This window comes from Lactuca virosa, chromosome 6 (assembly GCF_052849685.1).
Source record: "Lactuca virosa cultivar CGN04683 chromosome 6, Lactuca_virosa_CGN04683_v6, whole genome shotgun sequence".
In the NCBI taxonomy this organism is placed as follows: domain Eukaryota; kingdom Viridiplantae; phylum Streptophyta; class Magnoliopsida; order Asterales; family Asteraceae; genus Lactuca; species Lactuca virosa.
This window is the reverse complement of record NC_136431.1, coordinates 19,702,505-19,723,185: the sequence shown is the minus strand read 5'-3', so window position 1 is coordinate 19,723,185 and position 20,681 is coordinate 19,702,505. Positions and strand designations below refer to the sequence as shown.

Sequence of the window (20,681 nt, the reverse complement as noted above, 5' to 3'; positions counted from 1 at the left end):
CAAACTCTGTCTCGCTCTGGCGGCTGAACAAAACGCCGACCCACATTGGGTACCCTCTCCGTACACCGTAAGTACTCCCCCACTGGGGTCTCGTATCGTCACCAACTGTCGCTCGCAGTCTATGACAGCCCCAATCGGCTCAACCAATCCATGCCCACTATGACACATACGTCCCCCATCGCTATCGGGACCAGATCTATCGGGAACTCAACACCGAAGATCTCGAGTACACATCCTCGAATCACATCCGTAGCATACACCGCTCGCTCGTCAGCTATGGAAACTTGTAAAGGTCGTCTCAACGCCTCTCGTCGGCTATTGATCTGTCGACTAAACGCTATCGACACAAATGATCGACTCGCACCCGAGTCAAATAACACTAAGGCAGGTACAGAACTCACAAGAAAAGTACCTACGCATATCATAATATAAGCACAATATCTCATCTCAGCATAAATAAAGAATACGTACCAGCCACAACATCGGGCGCTGTGCGGACCTCCTCCGTTATCAACTGGAAAGCTCCCCCACGAGCCTTCGGTGCCTCGGCCTTTGCTGGCCGAATCTCGGTAGCCCTAGCAGCAGGTGCAGATCCCTGTGTTGATCCCTGATGTAGCTGCGAGCACTCGCCCTTCCGATGGCCAGTCTGGTTGCAATGAACGCAAACCATGAATCCCTTGGGGCAATCCTTGGCGATATGCCCCTCCTTGCCACATTTGTAGCAAGCACCCGATCGACAGACCCCATCATGTCCCTTGCCGCACTTCACACAAGTGCGGCCCTTCTGGCCTCCAGATCTCGTATCCGCGGACTTTGCTCGCTTGGCTGCCGGCTGAGATTGTGCCGGCCGCCGATCCATCCTCTGAGACTCGGCCTCCTCCCTGGCCTGAGTCTCCAACTCAATCTCCCTCTTCCGGGCATTTTCCTGAAGCTCAACAAATGTCCGGTAAGTCGAGTTCGACACGAACTCCCGTATATCCCTCCTCAAAACGCCCAAATACCGGCTCATGCGTGCCTGCTCAGTAGGCACCTGCTCAGGGCAGAACATCGCCCTCTCATGAAACTTCCTGGTAACCACAGTAACCGAATCAGTACCCTGCTTGAGGGTCAAGAACTCCTGAATCAACCGTTCCCTCTCCACAGGGGAACATACTCATCTCAGAACATGGTGGTGAACCTCTCCCAGGTCACCGCTGAAATCTCTGCAAGAGTGAAGCTCGCCGTCACGAACTTCCACCAATCCTTCGCTCCCAAGCGAAGCTGGTTCAACGCGAACCGTACCCTCAGATGCTCCGGACATGAACACGTGTAGAAGCATCCCTCGATATCAGCAATCCATCTCATCGCAGCGATCGGATCCTACGTCCCATCAAACTCTGGTGGCTCCGTGTTGCTGACTCTCGAAGCAACAACGAGTCACCTCCTTAAGGTCTGGCAGCAGCCACTGCTGCAGTAGCTGCAGCAGCCGCAGCCTCAGTCACCACTGCATACCGCTCATCAAAAGTCTCAATCAATATGGTCTTGATAGACCCAAACATCTCCGGAATCTCGGCTCGAATCGCCGCTGCCACCTCATCGTGGATCATCTGAGGAAGCTCCTCGTCACTCACGCCACTTGGCTCAGGTCTGTGACGTGTCCCAACCATGATGTCTCTCAAATACAACATAATAATATCAGAGACTCGCTCGAGCATACTTGCACTCGATCACTCAATCCTACTTGTTCTCTAGTACCCAAAGGATTCTTACTTAGAGTGTGCACTGCTCCGGTGTCTTCAGTAGTATGGGCCCTATACTACCGTCCACACCGCATCAGTATTCACCCTAAGTCCTCCTCCTTGGATCCTAGATCACAAGTACTTTATATCTTACTGGCATAGGCTACCCTTCGGTAGACCTCTCATCAGCTCCTCACTGCTACCTACTCGCTCTCAAGCATCACATGGCAGCAGAAATCTCCCTAGGCTAAGGCATCACAAATCAGGCCACTCTAGTCCTAATATGAATACCTAGCCTACTCTAGCATGCATATCATAGCATATCTCATAACACATAATGTAAGGGTATTTTGGGAAATCACCGTTCGGGCGCTGGCTGATCGTACACACTGCTTCCTTCTGCCTTTCTCAAAATCTTTTGCTCTTTTAGAAAAATTGTTTATTTTATGAAAAACTTTCTCAATTCCTCAGTTTGAGTTCAGGTTCATCCGAAGATGCACCCGAATCCCTCAAACCAAGGCTCTGATACCAACTTGTAACGACGTAATTTTTCAAAACAATTTTTCATTTTTAAATCATACTTTCAATCACACGATAATCATAAAACATAATGTATTCACTGTGTCATAACAAAACATGTCCCATAATCTCAATAACATAAACTCCGTAAGTGTGTACGAATCATGCCGGCGCCTTCCCGCGATCCTCGCTAGTACCTGAAACACATATCATAACAACTGTAAGCATAAATGTTTAGTGAGTTCCCCAAAATACCACATACCACACATACGCCTTTCCATGCCATAACTCTGTAGGATCTTCCGATCCATGTGTCGCAGGGACTTCCGTACCAAATCCCGGTAGACCTTCCGGTCCTACCCGTATCGACCTTCCGGTCTGTAACCTCTTGACCTTCCGGTCCATATCATCTTGACCTTCCGGTCCATACCATACATAACATACATAACACATACATATCACATAACCGCATATAGCACATACATCTCATAGCATACAAGACCTTCCGGTCACACATAAGTACCCTTCCAGGTACAGTATAGTGAGAAGACTCACCTCGGGTAACTCGGTAATCTCGAACTTGGTAAAATCTGCTCTAGCCTCCGCCTAATCACATGGAATAAGCACTCTAGTCAATACAACTCTCAAGGCTAGACTGTTCCCTCTCTTAGCACTCTCAGAAGGGTAAAGGCCATTTTTCCCCTCTCATGGCTCAAAGACCCAAATGTTGACCAAACCCTAAAAGTCAACAAAAGTCAACTCTTCGGGTTACGCTGTGCGTACCGAACCTGTATGCTGGGCGTACCCGGCGACCTCACAGAAATGGGGAACGCGACCCCCTACGCCGCGCGTACTGGGATTACGCCCAACGTAACTCCCAGTTTCAGACTCCTTAGCTTTTGGGGTCTTAAACAGTTAAGACACACGTCCAACTTTCAGATCTGACCATCCCTAAGCCTCTTGATCCATAAAGTTCGTGACTTTAAGCCTTTGCATGGCTGTATGAGTCACCAACACCCAAATCATTCCACTTTCAACACTTTAAGGTCCATAACTCAAACATGACTCCCTAATGACGACCAAGTTAGGATTTTTATGGATCTACAACACATATATCACTGAAATGGGACAGATCTAGGTCCATGGAGTCCCTTATGCTCATAAAGTCTCCACCTTTGGGACTTTAACCCTAGAAATGGTCCTTGCAACACCAAACCAAAATGAAGAGGAAAGTTCTGAGCTTTTTACCTCTAAATGAAGCTCCTCTCCCTAAAGAACTCAGATCCAAACTTGCACTTCAAACCCTAGCCTCCACAAGCTCCTCTCCTTCTTCTTCACTAACACAAAAAGGCACTTTTAGCTCAACTCACTCACACACAAGCTTTAGGACGAAGGAAATGATCTCTTAGGGTTTCACTCTCTGATATGGTGGGTGAGGATAAAGCCTTAGCATTCCTTATATAGTGCACAAGCCAAATTTAGGGTTTGCATCTGGGCCCGCTACGCCCAGCGTACCTAGGCGAGTCCGCGTCCAAATTAAGCGCATGAGTATGCGCAGCGTACTCTCCAGTACGCCCAGCGTACTCATTTGCTACAGATTCCACTCAAGGGCTAATCTTGACAACTTGACAAAAGGGAAGGGTTAAATAGCTATACCTGAATTTCGGGATGTTACAAGATACAAACCGACTAAGTTTTAGTATATTACATAGTTACCCAGGATATTTAAGCTTTTATACATACGTAAACCCAAATACAAAAATAATGGTATAAACTATTTTAAATCTTCCAACAGTATTTGACTATACTGGATTCTCATTACCTGCAATTGTTAAACACTGAGAGGGGTAAGCGGTGACGCTTAGTGAGTTCAATAATAGATACAATATAATGTTATGCCATATATATACTTTAATATGGCAGAAGCAAAGGGGTACAAGGAACAACAAAAGTATATGTGAAATGTGACAAGCTTTCCATATCAATCAATGAGACAACAATTTCAATACTCGATATACATCAATAACGCTTCGGCCCAAATGGCACAGAAGACTTACAATTTCTGATTAAACATTTTGGTAGATTTCAGGCTTTTAGCCCTATCTAACCTTCTGCCAATGCCATAGAATAGAGGTCATTCTCTTACGAGACATACTCTACATGGCCAGAGGCTACATACTAGTACCACGGTGAATCTAAGTCATTTCATTGATCACATGGTTAAAGGTACAACTTTGCTACCATAATAGCAGAAATAATAACACGAGATAATAACACGGAAAAGCACATAGCACATATAACACATAACATACAATTGTTCCTATATATTGAACTCACCGTGAAATAACCGGGGATTAAATGATAATTTGGGCAGCACTTCGGCTCTAAATATGACTTTCTGTGACGAAACCGGGGATTTTAGTTGAAAACTGGGCCTTAGAGTTTCGACTCGAAAATATAATTTTCTCGGGAACTTCGGAGTGTCGGGACTTGCTTCGGGTGTCGGGAATGATACCGGGACTTCAGGGGGTGTTAGTGTAAATTTAGAGAGACTAGAGGGTGTAAAATGAGAGAATTCTAAACAAAAATACGACAGCCTTCGCATCCTATTTATAGTAGTCCGAAGCTGCTGACTACGTTGGGCGTAAGTCCTCGGTACGTTGGGCGCATTGCGAGGTGGTCCACTACGCTGAGCGTACCCCTCGTACGCGGGGCGTAGAAGCTTGGTGGCTTCGGACGTGTCAAATGTGCGAGATACGTGGCATCTGAGCGAAGAAGGGGGACGTGGCTGGCTCCGGGTCGCATACGTGCGAAGTACGCTGGGCGTACGAAGCGAAGTACGATGGGCGTATCCTTCGGATAACCCTCAAATTTTTATTTATTTTTATTTAAAAACTTCAAAAATTCATATCTTTTGCATATGAGCTCCGTTTTTGGCGTTCTTTATATCCACGTGTAGGTGAGATTATACTCTACAACTTTCGTTTAGACTCCGTCGGCTAATTTTGACTTCATTTTTAATATTATATTTTTAACGGGCAAGGACATGAAAAGTTCGTTAAAAATTCATAACTTCTTCATCTGATGTCCGTTTTCGTCTGTCTTTTTACCATTGTATTAATATTGACGAGAACTTCGATTCTCGTTTAGGTTGCGTCGGCTAAAAATCATCCGATCTTTATTTTGAGTTTTTAGCTGTTTACTGCTATTCCGAAACCTAGAAAAATCATAACTTCCTCATACGAAGTCAGATTTGGACGTTCTTTTTATGAAAATTATCGGTTTAACAAATACTACGAATTTCGTTTAGATCACTAAAGCTAAAAAGTAGTTTATCGAAAACTCACTTTTTACGTCATACGACGTCGTGCCGGTTCTGTCGCGAAACTTCAAATAGTCATAACTTCTTCGTTATAACTCGGATTTCAATGAGGTTTTCGCCTAAGCGTTTCTAACGAGATTCTTTACAACTTTCATTAACATAATTTTACTTATTTTTCAAAATTTATATTTTCGTTAAATTTCAATATTTGACTTTTGATTGGAATCTTATAAGACTTCCAATATTTTCCGAGCGATTCTAAACATAGTTTTACTTCATTTCTAGAAAAAACTATCTGTTAGAACCCAACGCTCAAATTCATATAATATTTCATTATATTATTCACTTTTAAAATTACATAACACGAAAACCGAACGTGTATGTTACAATTGGTATGCATGGCTTATGTGGTAGAGATAACTTGTATAGCTAATATGATATGTGGTATGTGGTAGAGATAGCTTTTATAGCTAATATGATATGCGTTGTGTGAATTGTGTGTGGGGTATGATCTGCGGGACTCACTAAGCTTTGTGCTTACGGTTTACAATTTTGGTTTCAGGTATCATCGATTTGGAAAAAGAGGGTTCAGATTGATCGCAGTGCACACACCTATGATTTCCGCAATGAATGATTTTGGGATAAACTCTGATAAATGTTTTACTTAATGATGATTTAAGATGTTTGAAATAAATGGTATCAATGTTTTAGCTATATTAAAAATGAAATTTTTACCCTTGATTTTTGGGTCGTTACAAATAGCCCAGTAACAGTGATAAAAATTTTCATTTTAAAATCAATAGTTTCAAACATCAAGTTGTTTCAAAACATCCACAATATACAATATCAAAATCATCAGAGTAATAATATCCAAAAAGTGCAGAAATCATGAGGGGAGGATGTTGTGCCATCATGTTGAGCTCTTCCCTTTAGTACCGGAAGTACCCAAACCCATAAACATAAACTGTAAGCGCGAAACTTAATGACTTCCCCAATGTACCACATACCAAACATACAAATATGGGCTCCGCCCTGGGGTATATTTCAAACCGATCACATAAACAAATATATAACGGGCCCCGTCCTAGGGTGTATTTCAACCCGATCACATAAACAAATATATATCACATAGCAGCTAGCATTCTACATAACCGAATAATGGGACGACATTGGTGCCTTCGACCCATAGATACAGTGAGGAAACTCACCTCACAGACCAATGAGAAAAACGGAAATAGCACCAACTCAACCCATTAAGTGCTTAATCCTTAAGCACTTTCGTGCTTAATCCTTAAGCACTTTCATCCAAAATCCATATCTAGACCCTAAAAGGTGGTCTTAACCATAAAGTTTCCAAATTTATGGTTTTTCATGGGTATTAAGACCTTAACATCAAAAACCCTATCTTCTTAACCCATAGAGACAAGCTGGATCATGCATAGAAAGAAACTAATGTCCAAGATCATGTTTTTATGACTTAACACACCCTAAAACATCTAAAAGGACAACTCAAACGTCTTGGAGTATTCCATACTCACAAGGATCAAGATTTGGGACAAAAAGGTGCCAACTTTAAGCTAAAACCAGATCTAAAAGAAATACTCATCAAGGTTGGAGCTTTATACCTCCAGAAGGTGCACAAGAGAGTGTGGATGTTGGATCCAAGGCCTTGAGTGAAACACCACAACTTCTAGGTTCTTCCTTCACCACCAAGAGTACCAAAATGGCACCAAAAAGACTCTTCAAGCTTCAAAATACACTCACACACTTTAGGGTTTCGAAATAAGGTCAATGAGGAATGGATGTTGGATTTAAGGAAGGATATGGGGCTATAATGGTACTTAAATAGGGTCCAAACCCTAAAATTTAGGGTTTGCACCCTGGCCACGTACGCCCAGCTGCGTACGAAACGTATGCAATCCATGCCCAAAAAATTACGAATTTCCGTTAGAGACTAACTTTGCAAATCAATCACCAACCAAGGGTCAAAAAGGAAATACCTGGAAATCAAGATATTACAACTCTCCCCCACTTGAACTAGACTTCGTCCTCGAAGTCTGCTGTCGTGAATAAATCATGGTAGTGCTCACGCATCTTTTCCTCAGGCTCCCACATCCATTCGGAACCACTCCGATGTTGCCACTAGACCTTGACCAAAGACACTTCTTTGTTGTGCATGGCCTTCGTCTTCCTATCCAAGATCGCCACTGGTCTCTCCATATAATTCAGGCGATCATCAACCATAATATCATCCAAGGGAACAATCGTAGACTCATCAGCCACACACTTCCGAAGCTGAGAAACATGGAAGGTGTTGTGGATCTGGATGAGCTCCTCAAGCAAATCTAGTCGGTATGCAACCTAGCCCACCCGAGCAGAAATCCTAAGGTGACTAATGAATCTAGGGCCCAACTTGCCCTGCTTTCGAAATCGGATGACACCTTTCCAAGGTGACACCTTCAGAAGTACCAAATCTCCCACCTGAAACTCGATGTCTGAAAGACGCCGATCTGCATAACTCTTCTGCCGGCTTTGTGCGACTCGCAACCTGTCACATACCTGCTAAATCAACTCAGTGGTCTTGAGTTCCACCTCAGTACTCCTCATAACTCGATGTCCGACCTCGCCCCATCAAACTGGGGTCTTGCACCTCATCCCATACAACATCTCAAATGATGATCAGTCAATACTGGCATGATAACTATTATTGTAAGAGAACTCGACTAGTGGAAGATAAGTATCCCAACTTCCTCCAAAATCTAAAACACATGTCCAGAACATATATTCGAGCGTCTGAATCATCCGCTAACTCTGACTGTTGGTCTGGGGTTCGTATGCGGTACTAAAATGCAACTGAGTCCCCCACTCCTCATAAAAACCTCCCAAAAATTTGGAAGTAAAACGAACATCCCGGTACGAAACCACTGAAACTGGTATTCCATGCCAAACCACCACCTCCTGAATATAGATGTCGGCTAGCTTCTCAACAGATATACTCTTGACAATCGGTATGAAATGAACACTCTTGTTCAACCTATCAACAATGACCCAAATAGAATCAACTCCACGTTCCGTCCTTGACATCTTTGTGATGAAACCCATGGTAATCTCTTCCTACTTCCACATGGGAATGGGTAACGACTGCATTTTGTCGTGGGGTCTCTGATGCCCAACCTTGACTTTCCTGCAAGTCAAGCACCGCTCGACAAACCATGCAATTTCCCTCTTTATACAGGGCCACCAATAAATCAATTTTAGATCTCCATACATATTTGTGGCCCCCGGATGGATTGAGCAGGGGCGGAGCTTGAACAATTAATTTGGGGGGGCGAAAGAATCACTTATACGGTCAACAAATATTTTGTTAAACGATAACTTCAACATGAAAGTAGCCGATTTTGGGCTTTCCCGATGCTAGAATCTCGGTGACATAGATGTTAATGGGAATTCACACAGCTACTGTTGATGCTTAATGTAATAAGTTCTTGTTTTCAAATTATTTAGAAATCAGTTTTTGATCTTATCCTGTTCGAAACCAAACCAGTTATATATTAATTTATTAGCTTTTTTTGTTATAGTTTGAAAGAGAGATTGTTTTAAATATAAATCTTGTGAAACTAAACAGTGTAATCAATAAAAAGATAGAGGCTTGCAGATTACCATTAGAACACCTTCTACATCTTGTTAACACTTGTGTTAACCAAACAGAATAAATTCAAATTAAGGACTTAATTTAGATGAAAAACAATAAACATACCAAAAAAACTTAATAGATACAGAATCACTGATAATCAATAAATATATAGGCGTGCACATTGCAATGTTCTAAGATTTACATTCCGTTAAATAGATTCTCTAGGAGATACCCCAAAATCAAACATGGTAACAGTAAATCAAATGTTTGACATTCCTGATTGGCTGAATGTTGATTCCACTTTTCAAGCGGACAAGAGAGACGAGAGAAACGGAGAGAAGAAATAAATAGAGGAACTGTGGGACATACCTGATTGCAGCAGCCAACAGTGGTGACTGGTGAGAGGTGGAGTAGGATGATTGATTGCAGCGATGGTGAAACCAGGTCCAAACTCCATTGAACGAAGATGAGGCGACGATTAATCTAATTTTGACTTTTTATTTAACTTGTGATTCGATATTGGAGATCAAGAGGGGCCGAAGCCCAAGTTTCAGAATATTAGGCTTATTACATCTATAAAAATTAATGGTATATTGCTACTTCTAACCTAAAATTCAGGGGGGGGCACAGCCCCTCCTGGCCCTATGCAGTGTTGTAAAACTTGTCGAGTTGGCCGATTACTCCTCCGAGTACTCGCTACTCAGCCCCGAGGCGAGTTACGGAATCCCGAGTACTCTCCGATCGGCCCCTTACTGAACTGGACAATGTTGTAAAACTTGGTCAACTCGGTGATTAATATGTATAATTTACTTGATGATTTGTTATTTAACACACACACATGTGATTATTACTACACATATATCTCAAATTTTCAGTAATTATTCACGAAATGAGACCATTATGTGTTTTTCAGATTTTGTGTATTCATATGTATCTAATTTTGTTATATATTTCAATCAACTTATAATCTTAACTTATGATTTTGACATATATAATTTCCTTAAAAATATTTCTACATGAATTACGGAATCCGAGTACTGCCCGAGTACTCCCGAGTACTCGCTACTCGGTAGTCGGCCGAACAGGTACCGAGTAACGAGTTCTACAACATTGGCCCTATGAATGCTCCGCCACTGGGATTGAGGACTTTGACTTATGTGCCTCCTCCAGAACTGTCTATCTCACCCCACCAGCAGTCTGAACCCAAACTCTACCACACTTAGTCAACAACCCCCAACTATCTCTGACAAATAAAGGAAGCTGACATCTGATTCGCTCGGCTTTCCAATTCTCCTTTTTCATTCCCTATACCTAATCCTTTTTGATCAAATCCAACAAAGGTGAAGTAACAACCATCCTCAAACAAATATCCCTGATAAGAGCACCCACTTTCTTGCTGCTCAAAGCATTGGCGACCACATTGGCCTTCCCATGGTGGTACAGAATCTCACAATCATAATCCTTAACCACATCTAACCACCTCCTCTGTCGCATATTCAAATTCGGTTGATCCATCAAGTACCTCAAACTCTTGTGGTTAGTGTAAATAGTACACTTAACCTCATACAAATAACGCCTCCAAATCTTGAGGGCAAAAACCACAGCCCCTAACTCCAAATCATGCATAAGATAATTCGTCTCATGAGGCTTCAACTGCCTCGAAGTGTAAGCAATCACATGACCCCTCTACATAAGGACAACACCCAAACCTGAAATAGAGGCATCACAATAAACCACAAAATCATCCAAACCCTCAGGAAGCGTGATAATCAGGGCCTCGTACAATCTCTGCCTCAGAGTCTCAAAAGCCAACTGCTGATCAGGCCCCCACCTGTGATCACAGAGATCAAGAGAGGCGTAAGGAGAATGAGACGAGACAGCCGAACAACCCTAAAACATAAGAATGAAGAGAGACAATGGGTTTTTTATGGTCTAACATGGTTCGACCCTGCGTCTGAATGAAATAGGGTTTTGCTTTTTTGTTCTTTCGGTCCACTCTTTTCAACGCATCGACCTCATTTCAAAGGGATAATGACTTAAAAGGGTAATATATACTTCGATTAGTAAACATTTGGCCACTGAGTTTTTTTCGTCCACATTTACCTCTTCAACTTGTTTAACTGTACACATTTAGTCTTTATGACCGGCTACACCAAGTAAGTCGCAAAAAATGACTTAAAAGGGTAATATATTTCTCAATTTGTAGACATTTAGTCCTTAATTTTTTTTGCACATTCAGTCCTTAATACTTTTTTCGTTGCAAAATAAGTCTTTGTTGTTTTTTTTACACATTCAGTACTTATGATTGTTTTTTTAGGTTTTTCTCACTACATCCTACGCGAGACAATCATTAATAACGTGTTCAGGGCTGTTCATGCTTATGGCCTCCGCCACCGCGACCTTGGCTGCTTGGTTGCTTAGTTCTTGTGGTTTTGCTTAAATCTTGTGTTTTGGACGTCGTGTCTTCTTCATACGATTATTGATTTTAACGATCTTTATATCCACATGTTTGTATTTGATTACTCCCGTTAAAAACAATATATTTTTAATTACGATTTAAAAAAACGTTCATATATACATTTATAAAGAACACATGGATATAAAGATCCTAAGTAAAAATATATTACTTTTTAACAGGAGTAATCAAAACGAAATATATAGTAGACTCAAATACAAATGCATGGATATAAAGATCGTTAAAATATGTGATCGTATGAAGAAGTGACGATGTTCAGAACAGAAGACCTAAGCCAAACCACAAGAACTAAGCAACCAAGCAGTCGAGGCCACAATGACAATAACCATGAACAGCCCCCGAACACCTTATTAATGATTGTGCTGCGTAGAATGACGTGAAAAACCCAAAAAAAAAAAAAACCGATCATAAGTATTGAATGTGTATAAAAACAATAAAAACTTATTTTTGCAACAAAAAAAAATATTAAGGACTAAATATGCAAAAAAATATTAAGGACTAAATGTGTACAAAGTGAGAAATATATTATCCTTTTAAGTCATTCTTTTCGGATTACCTGGCCGGTAATAACGACTAAATGTGTATAGTTAAACAAGTTGAAGGGGGTCAATGGAGACGAAAAAAAAAACTCAATGATCATGTGTACAAATCGAAAAATATATTACCCTTTTATGTCATTATCCCCACTTCAAAAGGAGATTTTCTTTCTATAAGGTGCTTAAATGTATGTACTATGCAGACCATATCTACAAATATTTGTAGTAGAAGATGTGGACTAAACGTCTGCACTCTGCAAGTAGAAGACTGTTTTTTTAACGTCTGCGGGCTTTTAAAATAAACTGCAATTTTAACAAACCGGTCTTTTAAACTAAAAATATTATTTCAACTAGAAAATTTAAATAATTTTAGTTTTATAACATTAAAATTTTAAATCAGACAACCACATTTTTTTTAAATCATACAACATTGAAATATATTTCAAACCTCCAAAATGTCTTATTTTAAAAAATGATACAACATTGAAATATAAATCAAACCTCTAAAATCTTTGACATCACCGAATAACAAAATTGTAATTCTTTGACATCGCCGAATAACAAAATTGTAATTTTTTTGCATCACCGAATAAAAAAATTGTAATTCTTTTTACAAACAAAAGGCAACTAATATACATTATTAGTTATATTAACTAAACAATAACATATAACATAATAACATAATGATCGATAAATAATTCAAACCATATTTGTTCATCAGCTAACAACAATTTTCTAATATACATTATAGCCATCTCTATACATGTTACAGTATGTAACATCATTTTTGAAAAAATAAAATTTCAAATACTTAAGTTGCGTTTAGTTGTGGAAAAATGAGTCGTTTTCCGGAAAAACTTTCCAAGAAAAATGAGAATTTTGAAAACGCGTTTAGTTCGTCTATTTTTCTAAATTTTTCACGGAAAATGAAAATTTTCCGTTTTCTAAAATTACAAATAACTTGGAAATTTTTGGAAAATTGATAATCATTGTTTTCCATATTTTTCGAAATCCAATTTTTTTCTAAATTATAAACACATACCCACTCCCACCCCATCCACCTCTACCTACCCCCCCCCCCCCCCACCTTAACACCCTCCCCCCAACCCACACCCACAAACACACACACATACCCACCCACACCCCCACAAACACATGCACACACACATATACCCACCCCCACCCCCACAAACACACACACACAAACCCACAACTATCCCCACCCCCACAAACACAAACACACGTACATACATACACACACACACACCCTACCCCATCCCCACCCCTACACACACACACACACCTACAAACACACACCCACCTCCACCCCCCATAAACACACACACACACACACACAAACCTACCCCTACCCCTACCCCCACAAACACACACACACACACATCCTACCCCATCCCCACCCCTACAAACACACACACACACACTCACCCATCCCCCACCCCCACAAACACACACACACACACCCACAAACACACCCAACCACCCAATACCACTACCACAATCACCGACCTACCACCACCACCACTACCCCATCACCACCACCACCACTACTGCCACAAATTGTCGCCGCCACCACCACCACCTATCATCACCACCACCACCACCGACTTGCTACCGTCGCCGCCCCCACCAACACCCTACCACCGCTACCGTTTTCTAAAAATGAAAACCGATAGAAAATTTTACATCTAAACACGTTTTCTAATTTTCTAAAACTGAAAATGAAAAATGAATAAGTTTTAACTAAACACGTTTTCTAAATTTTCCAATGAAAAATAAAGACGGAAAACGAAAACTGAAAAGGGAAAACAAAAAACGAAAAATAAAAATTGTTTTTCCGCAACTAAACGCACCCTTAACATATCATTCAAGCATTTCATCAAATAGCTTTCTGCATCCATCATCACATATGTTTATAGAATGTGAGCCATCCTTTTGCCAATGCAAATCAGTTCAAGATAATATTTAGCCTAATGCTTCATGCCTAATTAATTCCATAGAACTACAACATATATTAATTACATGCATTAAGACATCATATACTTATACCATTCCAACAACAAAACAATTAATTTAAGTTAAAATGTGATTTCCAACAACTATATATATATATATATATATATATATATATATATATATATATATATATATATATATATATTTAATTTCAGTTAAAAATATGATTTCCAGCAATAATAACAAATAATTTCAGTTAAAAATGTGAATTCCAACAACAATAACAACTAAATCCAACAGATTGAACAACATTTTCCATATTTCAGCAAAGTATATACATTTTCAGCAAATACATCTGATTTCTAGAACTTATGAACATATAATTTCAACAATTAAATTCGATTTTCAGCAAATGTAATATGATTTTCATGTTTCAGCAAACTAATCTGATTTCACCAACAATAACATCTGATTTCCAGCAAATATAATAAACCCAAGAAAATAACATCTGAATTTAGCGAAAATGTTCTTACCAGTCGCAGCAGAGGTCGGAGATAGTGGTGAAGACGTGGTGAGTGACCACGACGACGATAGCGGGCAAGACAGGCGGAGACGGAGAAGGCGACGACGGGTGTGACAAGCAACGACGACGGACTGCAAAGGAGAAATCAGGCGGTGTTGCTCATCAAAGGAGAAGTTAGGGGCAAATTCGGTGGTACAATGGAGTGCCTCTGGTGGTGCGGTCGGACAGGAGGAAGACGACCATGGGACGAGGAGGAGACGAGAGGTTGACGAAGATCGGTGGAGGGAAGAGTCAACGGATTTTGGAGACGCCGGGAGAAAAGCAAAAGAGAAAGCGTGTTTTTGTTTTGGTTTAGGTATAAAGGACTTGTGAAGACCTCAGAAGACAATGGTCCATGTCTGTGTCATACATACCTCGCGTAGATGTTTTTAGGTCTAAGCACTTCCAAAAAAACAAACAGTCTACGAGACCATATGTCTGAGCGACAGACAGAAGTGGTCATGCAGATCTGCAGACAAAAACCGAACAACACCTAAGTTGTTATCTTTAAGCATGCATTGTGTGTGTCTGTGTGTATATATATATATATATATATATATATATATATATATATATATATATATATATATATATATATATATGTTTGAATTTAAAAAAACATTTAGTAACATAAATATACCATAAAAATTATGTGGTTGGTCCATAAGTTTTTATAAATTTTGACACTTTGGGACAACTATGAAAAGTATTACTCCGTTTGATTTGTTCTTCAAAAATTGTCCATCTGGTCCTTTCCTTCTGAAGATTAGAATTTTGACAATGACTCGTTCCCTTCAAGTTCTATGATTCGTGGTTAGATTATGGAGGGATTACACTACAAGAAGACTGGGCAATAGCGGCGACGGGTGTCGTCGCTAAAGGTTAGGGTTGTCGCCGCTAATTTGCATATTCTAATTTCATACAATTAAGCCAAATGTATACAAATTTATACATCTAAATACAAAATCAAACAAATGTATATATACATTCAATTTCAATATCCAATTTCAATTTCATGCCAAATTTCATTTTTAAGCCAATGTGGTATAAACATAAATTACAAAAACATACACAAAATGCATAAAAACTTCCCACAAATCTGAAAAAGCATACAATCCAACAAAATGCACAAACACTTCTTATCTCAAAATACAAACATAAACACTCAACAAAATTGAAAATTACTAACAATTTATCATCCAAATTAGCACCAAAACAGAAAAATAATAGAAAATATGAGGAATTCAACCTTGAATGTGGGCAATTTCGGAATTGAGCTCAAGGGTCGCCGGTTTTGGAGGTTTTGGGGGAAGGTGTGGCGGTCTTGTGGCGGCAAGAGGGGCTAGCATCGGCTTTTACCTTCGTCCTCCACCTAGTCGACTCGTCCAAGTGATGCAAATGAGAAGCAGCAACAAAATCGAGAGAAGGAAACGAGAGAACAGAAAAAAATGTCACAGAAAAGGGAACCGTAAGGGGTTATCTGTAAGGGGCATTAGCGGCGACAACAATAACGGCGATGCAAAGGTATTAGCAGCGACAATAGGGCAATAGCGGTGACACCTTGGAGGGAAAAATTAGCGCGTTTTCGCTTTCCTCTACAACCATTGGATTGAAAACAAATCGGACGGATGGGGGTAATTTGACGCGGATCGCTGTTAGTGAGCATTAGCGGCGACCTCTTTAGCGACGACGCTGGGCAATAGCGGCGACATGTAACGCGTCAATTACATGTCGCCGCTATTGCCCAGCGTCGCCGCTAAAGACGTCGCCGGTAATGCCAACATTTCTTGTAGTGTTGATGCTGTGATTCAAAGTACTTGGGCGAGTATGAAAGATGAGTCAAATACAAACAAGCTTATATCTTTTAAAAAACAAGTTAAAGAGTTAAAAGTCAAGAAAACAATGAAATGCTGATTTTAACAAGAAAAAAGTTTACGATTGAAGTTGTTTGTCAAAAATTGGAATTCGCTTAAATCTCGTTCTGATGTTTGGTTACAAAAAAAATATTAAAATCCATAAAAATCTTGTTGGCTACTTGCATAATGCAGCTATGGTTATGAGACGACGACATTTCAAGGTGCTCTTCCAAAAAAGGATAGAGATAGGATGGTCAAGGAATTCAAAACTACGTATACTCAAGTTTAAATATCAACCACTCTTCTTGCTCACGGGTTTGAGTTAATATAGAAAGAACATTTTAATTAAAAAAGTCATGGAAAGAAGCTTTATCAAACTACTATTGAGCAAAAATAAAAGTTGGATTACATCGAAAGATCAAAATTGCAGAGTACAATGCTGTGATAATTAGTCAAATTAAAGTAAAGTATGTTGTCATTTTTTGTATTAGTTTCTTAAATTTATACTAACATTCTTAGGTTCTCCTAACTATTTATGATCTATGTTATTCCAATTTATCAACAATATATTACACAAATTTATAACCTAGTTTAGTATAATAACATCAATATTTGTTAGTTACATTTAAGATTTTGACCATGCTTTAAACCAAAAAAGAAATATCACCTTGTCGAATCTTCTTGATCGAGAAATACATTTTGAGTCATGGATTAACATTTCTCTAGAAGAATGTTTCGGAACTAGTTAGTAAATTCCCATTTCATATTTGACAACATATTATGAAACTGGTTAGTTGCCGCATGCATTTTTATAGTCTATCTCTCTATCTCAAAAACTATCTTTCTATCTCAAAAAGACAAAAACCTACGAAAAATATTTAGTTTAAAGTTGGTCCTCAACAAAAGAAATCTTAAAAAATTTAGAAAGATTTTTTTTTTTTTTTTTTTTTTTTTTTGCTATTTCAATATTATAACAACAATTTTACAACTTATAAAAGCAAATTAAACATTTTTTTTTTTGGAAAACAGATTTGAATTATAATAAACATCGTCATTAACTACTTACGACATGATTATCAATTTGGTTTTTTGTTTAAAGTATAAATGTTAACATTGTGATTATGGTGATTATCCCAATAATCAATTTAGATCATAAGTTTGTCTTCATTCTTCCAAGGTAAACATAGATACTTACATGGATTATATTTGGAGATCTTATCTCACCAATCACCACCATAAAACTATCGTTCTTCCCTTAACTCCGTTACACACGCCGGTGAAGTAGCAACCACATGGAGAAGAAACATATTCTCCTACTAATCTTCTTCTCCCTCTTTTTACTCAAACCAATCGCCGATGCCAAGGACAACTGTTCGCCGGTATCCTGCGGCCCCAACGAACCAGAAATACGGTTCCCGTTTCGTATCCTCGGCCGGCAATCGAACCAATGCGGTTTCTCCGGCTTTGACATCTTCTGTGACGAACAAAACAAAACAATCATCCTACTCCCGTTATCCCTCACTTACATCGTCAACAAAATTTCCTACCTCGAACAGGTTTCTTTCCAAAATCATAGCCAAATAGTACTTTAAATGATTAAATCATGTGTTTAATCAACGATTCGCAGGTGATCTACATAGATCCAGAATTCTGCCTCCCAAACCGAATTGTCAGTGTCAATATGACCAATACGCCATTCCGAAGTCACTTATGGATGCAGAGCTACACCTTTTACAACTGCTCCTTACAGAACAACCACAGCTTCAACTTCTCCGACGCCAACGTTCCATTCCCTTGCCTGAGCAACGGAAATGACTCGATAATTGCTGTGGAGAGCAATCCTTGGATTTCTGGGCACATGCCTTCGAGTTGTAAGGTTATGACGACGATCGATGTGCCTGTTGGGTTTAACAGCGACTTTGGAGATCAATTGGAGATGATGTGGTTCACTCCGTTTTGCAGATCTTGTGAAAGTGAAGGTAAAGCTTGTCGATTGAAGAGTGATGATAATGATAATGGTGATGGACAGACGATATGTGTTTCCCGCGGAAAAGGTATACAGCTACAGTACATATTTTTATGCACGAGTTACTACCTGTTAAGCTACAGTTGATATAGGTCACTTGAAAGTCAAACTATGATGCTTTGAAACCAATTCACGCTTATTGAATTTTAATTTTTTGTATATAGGTATTTCTAGGATTGCTATGTACGGATTGAGCGTAGGCATATGTGGTTCCACATTAATATGCATAATGGTGTTTAAACGCTACGCGTCTTCTAGAGTACAAGCCCATGACGACTCTAATAATCAAGGCATTGGCCTTTCCACAATTGCAATCATCCGACAACCCGCCTCCAAAACGGGTTTAGATGGGTCCACGATCGAGTCTTATCCAAAAACCGTGTTTGGAGAGAGTTGTAGATTGCCTAACGATGATGCTACTTGTGCTATTTGTCTTTCCGATTACAAGTCTAAAGAGTCGTTGAGAACAATCCCGGAATGTAATCACTATTTCCATGTAGAATGCATAGACGAGTGGCTCAAGTTAAATGCGACATGTCCCGTATGCAGGAAAACGCAAGAAAGTTCCACGTTGGTTACTCGTTCCAAGGCATCATCATCGAGTTCTGTAGATTTATCGTAGAAAATGAATTGAAGGTCTTGGATATTGATACTACCCTTTACTTGTATGTTTGCATATGTAAACCATAAGTTATATAACAAAGCTATAATATCATATAAATAAAATGGTTAATGATTAATAAGGTAGAAAATTTATCAAATGTATAGATTTAGTTATTTAAGTTTTTTTAATCATATGACCATTAAACTTTTATTTTTGTACACATTTAAACAACTGAAAGTTTTATATTAAAAGGTTAGCAAGACATTAAAGAAAAGAAACAGGTACATAAAGATGTCATTTATTGGATTTTACATTCAATCAATCGATTTTATAGCAAGCTTATTTTTTCTATACACAAAACGATTCAAACATATAATCATATCATTTTTTTTCTTAATCTTTCCATACACGATATCATTATTTTTCTTAATCTTTTCATTACAGTATAAAGCCAAAGCATCCACCAAACAGAAAAAATAAATGATCGCCTCCATTGCCATCTTTTTGTACTTGAAAGTCCTTAGGCCTCCATCCTAATGAAAACATTATCAACATTTGTGAGAACTAGCATATCTATATTCACACATCTACCAACCACCCCCAAACATTATTAGTAACTTCACATTTGAAAAACAAGTGCTCTAGTTCTTCATTTTCCAACCTACAAATTGGGCTTACAATCGAAGGAATATCCACGCCTTTTCTCTAAAGATTATCTTCGGTCGGAGATCAAAAGTAAAAAAGGTTAACCTTTCGGGCGACAAATATGTTCCATTTAATTGCAGTAATTCAATCTTATAACATCAAATAATTAATGCAACCCTAACTCCTTTAACCGAAAATAAACCATAATTATCAAGCTCTCAAACATATTTGTCTTAATCTTCTGACATAATAATGTATTTTTGTACACACTTAGTTAATTGTATTCTTTTACACATACGGTCAAAGTCACTACTAGCATTTCAGATCAGAAGATGGAGAAAGGCAAAGCTCCAACACGTACATTTCAGATGACAACGAAGGAGGCCAGATGTGATGATGAGGTGATTCTTGGAACCTTTATGGTTAATGATTTTCTTTCTATGGTTTTATATGATGCTGGTGCCAGTAGATCGTTAGTATCCCTTACATTTTGTGCTCAGTTTGTGATACCTCGTAGTCCTTTGAGTCATATGTTAGACATTGAGGTAGTAGTAGGGAGTTCTATTTTGGTGAGGGAAAATTTGATGGGTGCTCGATCGTTATCTCTGGTCACACCTTTCCTTTTACTCTGATTCATATAGGAATCAAATCCTTTGATGTTATCCTTGGTATGGATTAGTTATCTTCCAATCGAGCTGAGATCCTTTGTTTCGAGAAGTGTGTTCGAATCAAGCTTGTCGAATGAGGGAGTATTATGGGTCGGAGGTAAAATAATTTGGGGACTATCCCGATTATTTTTGTGATGAAGG

The 20,681-nt window shown here is 39.2% G+C and overlaps 1 protein-coding gene across 1 annotated transcript; it reads left to right on the top strand.

Moving 5' to 3' along the window:
* The first annotated feature begins 17,885 nt into the window (after positions 1-17,885).
* On the top strand, positions 17,886-19,245 carry LOC145122828 (putative RING-H2 finger protein ATL21A). The gene is made up of 3 exons (XM_079058396.1): positions 17,886-18,153; positions 18,225-18,651; positions 18,788-19,245. The coding sequence occupies exons 1-3, from the start codon at positions 17,890-17,892 to the stop codon at positions 19,243-19,245; spliced, it is 1,149 nt and encodes a 382-aa protein (XP_078914522.1). The 5' UTR covers positions 17,886-17,889.
* Positions 19,246-20,681: the final 1,436 nt, after the last annotated feature.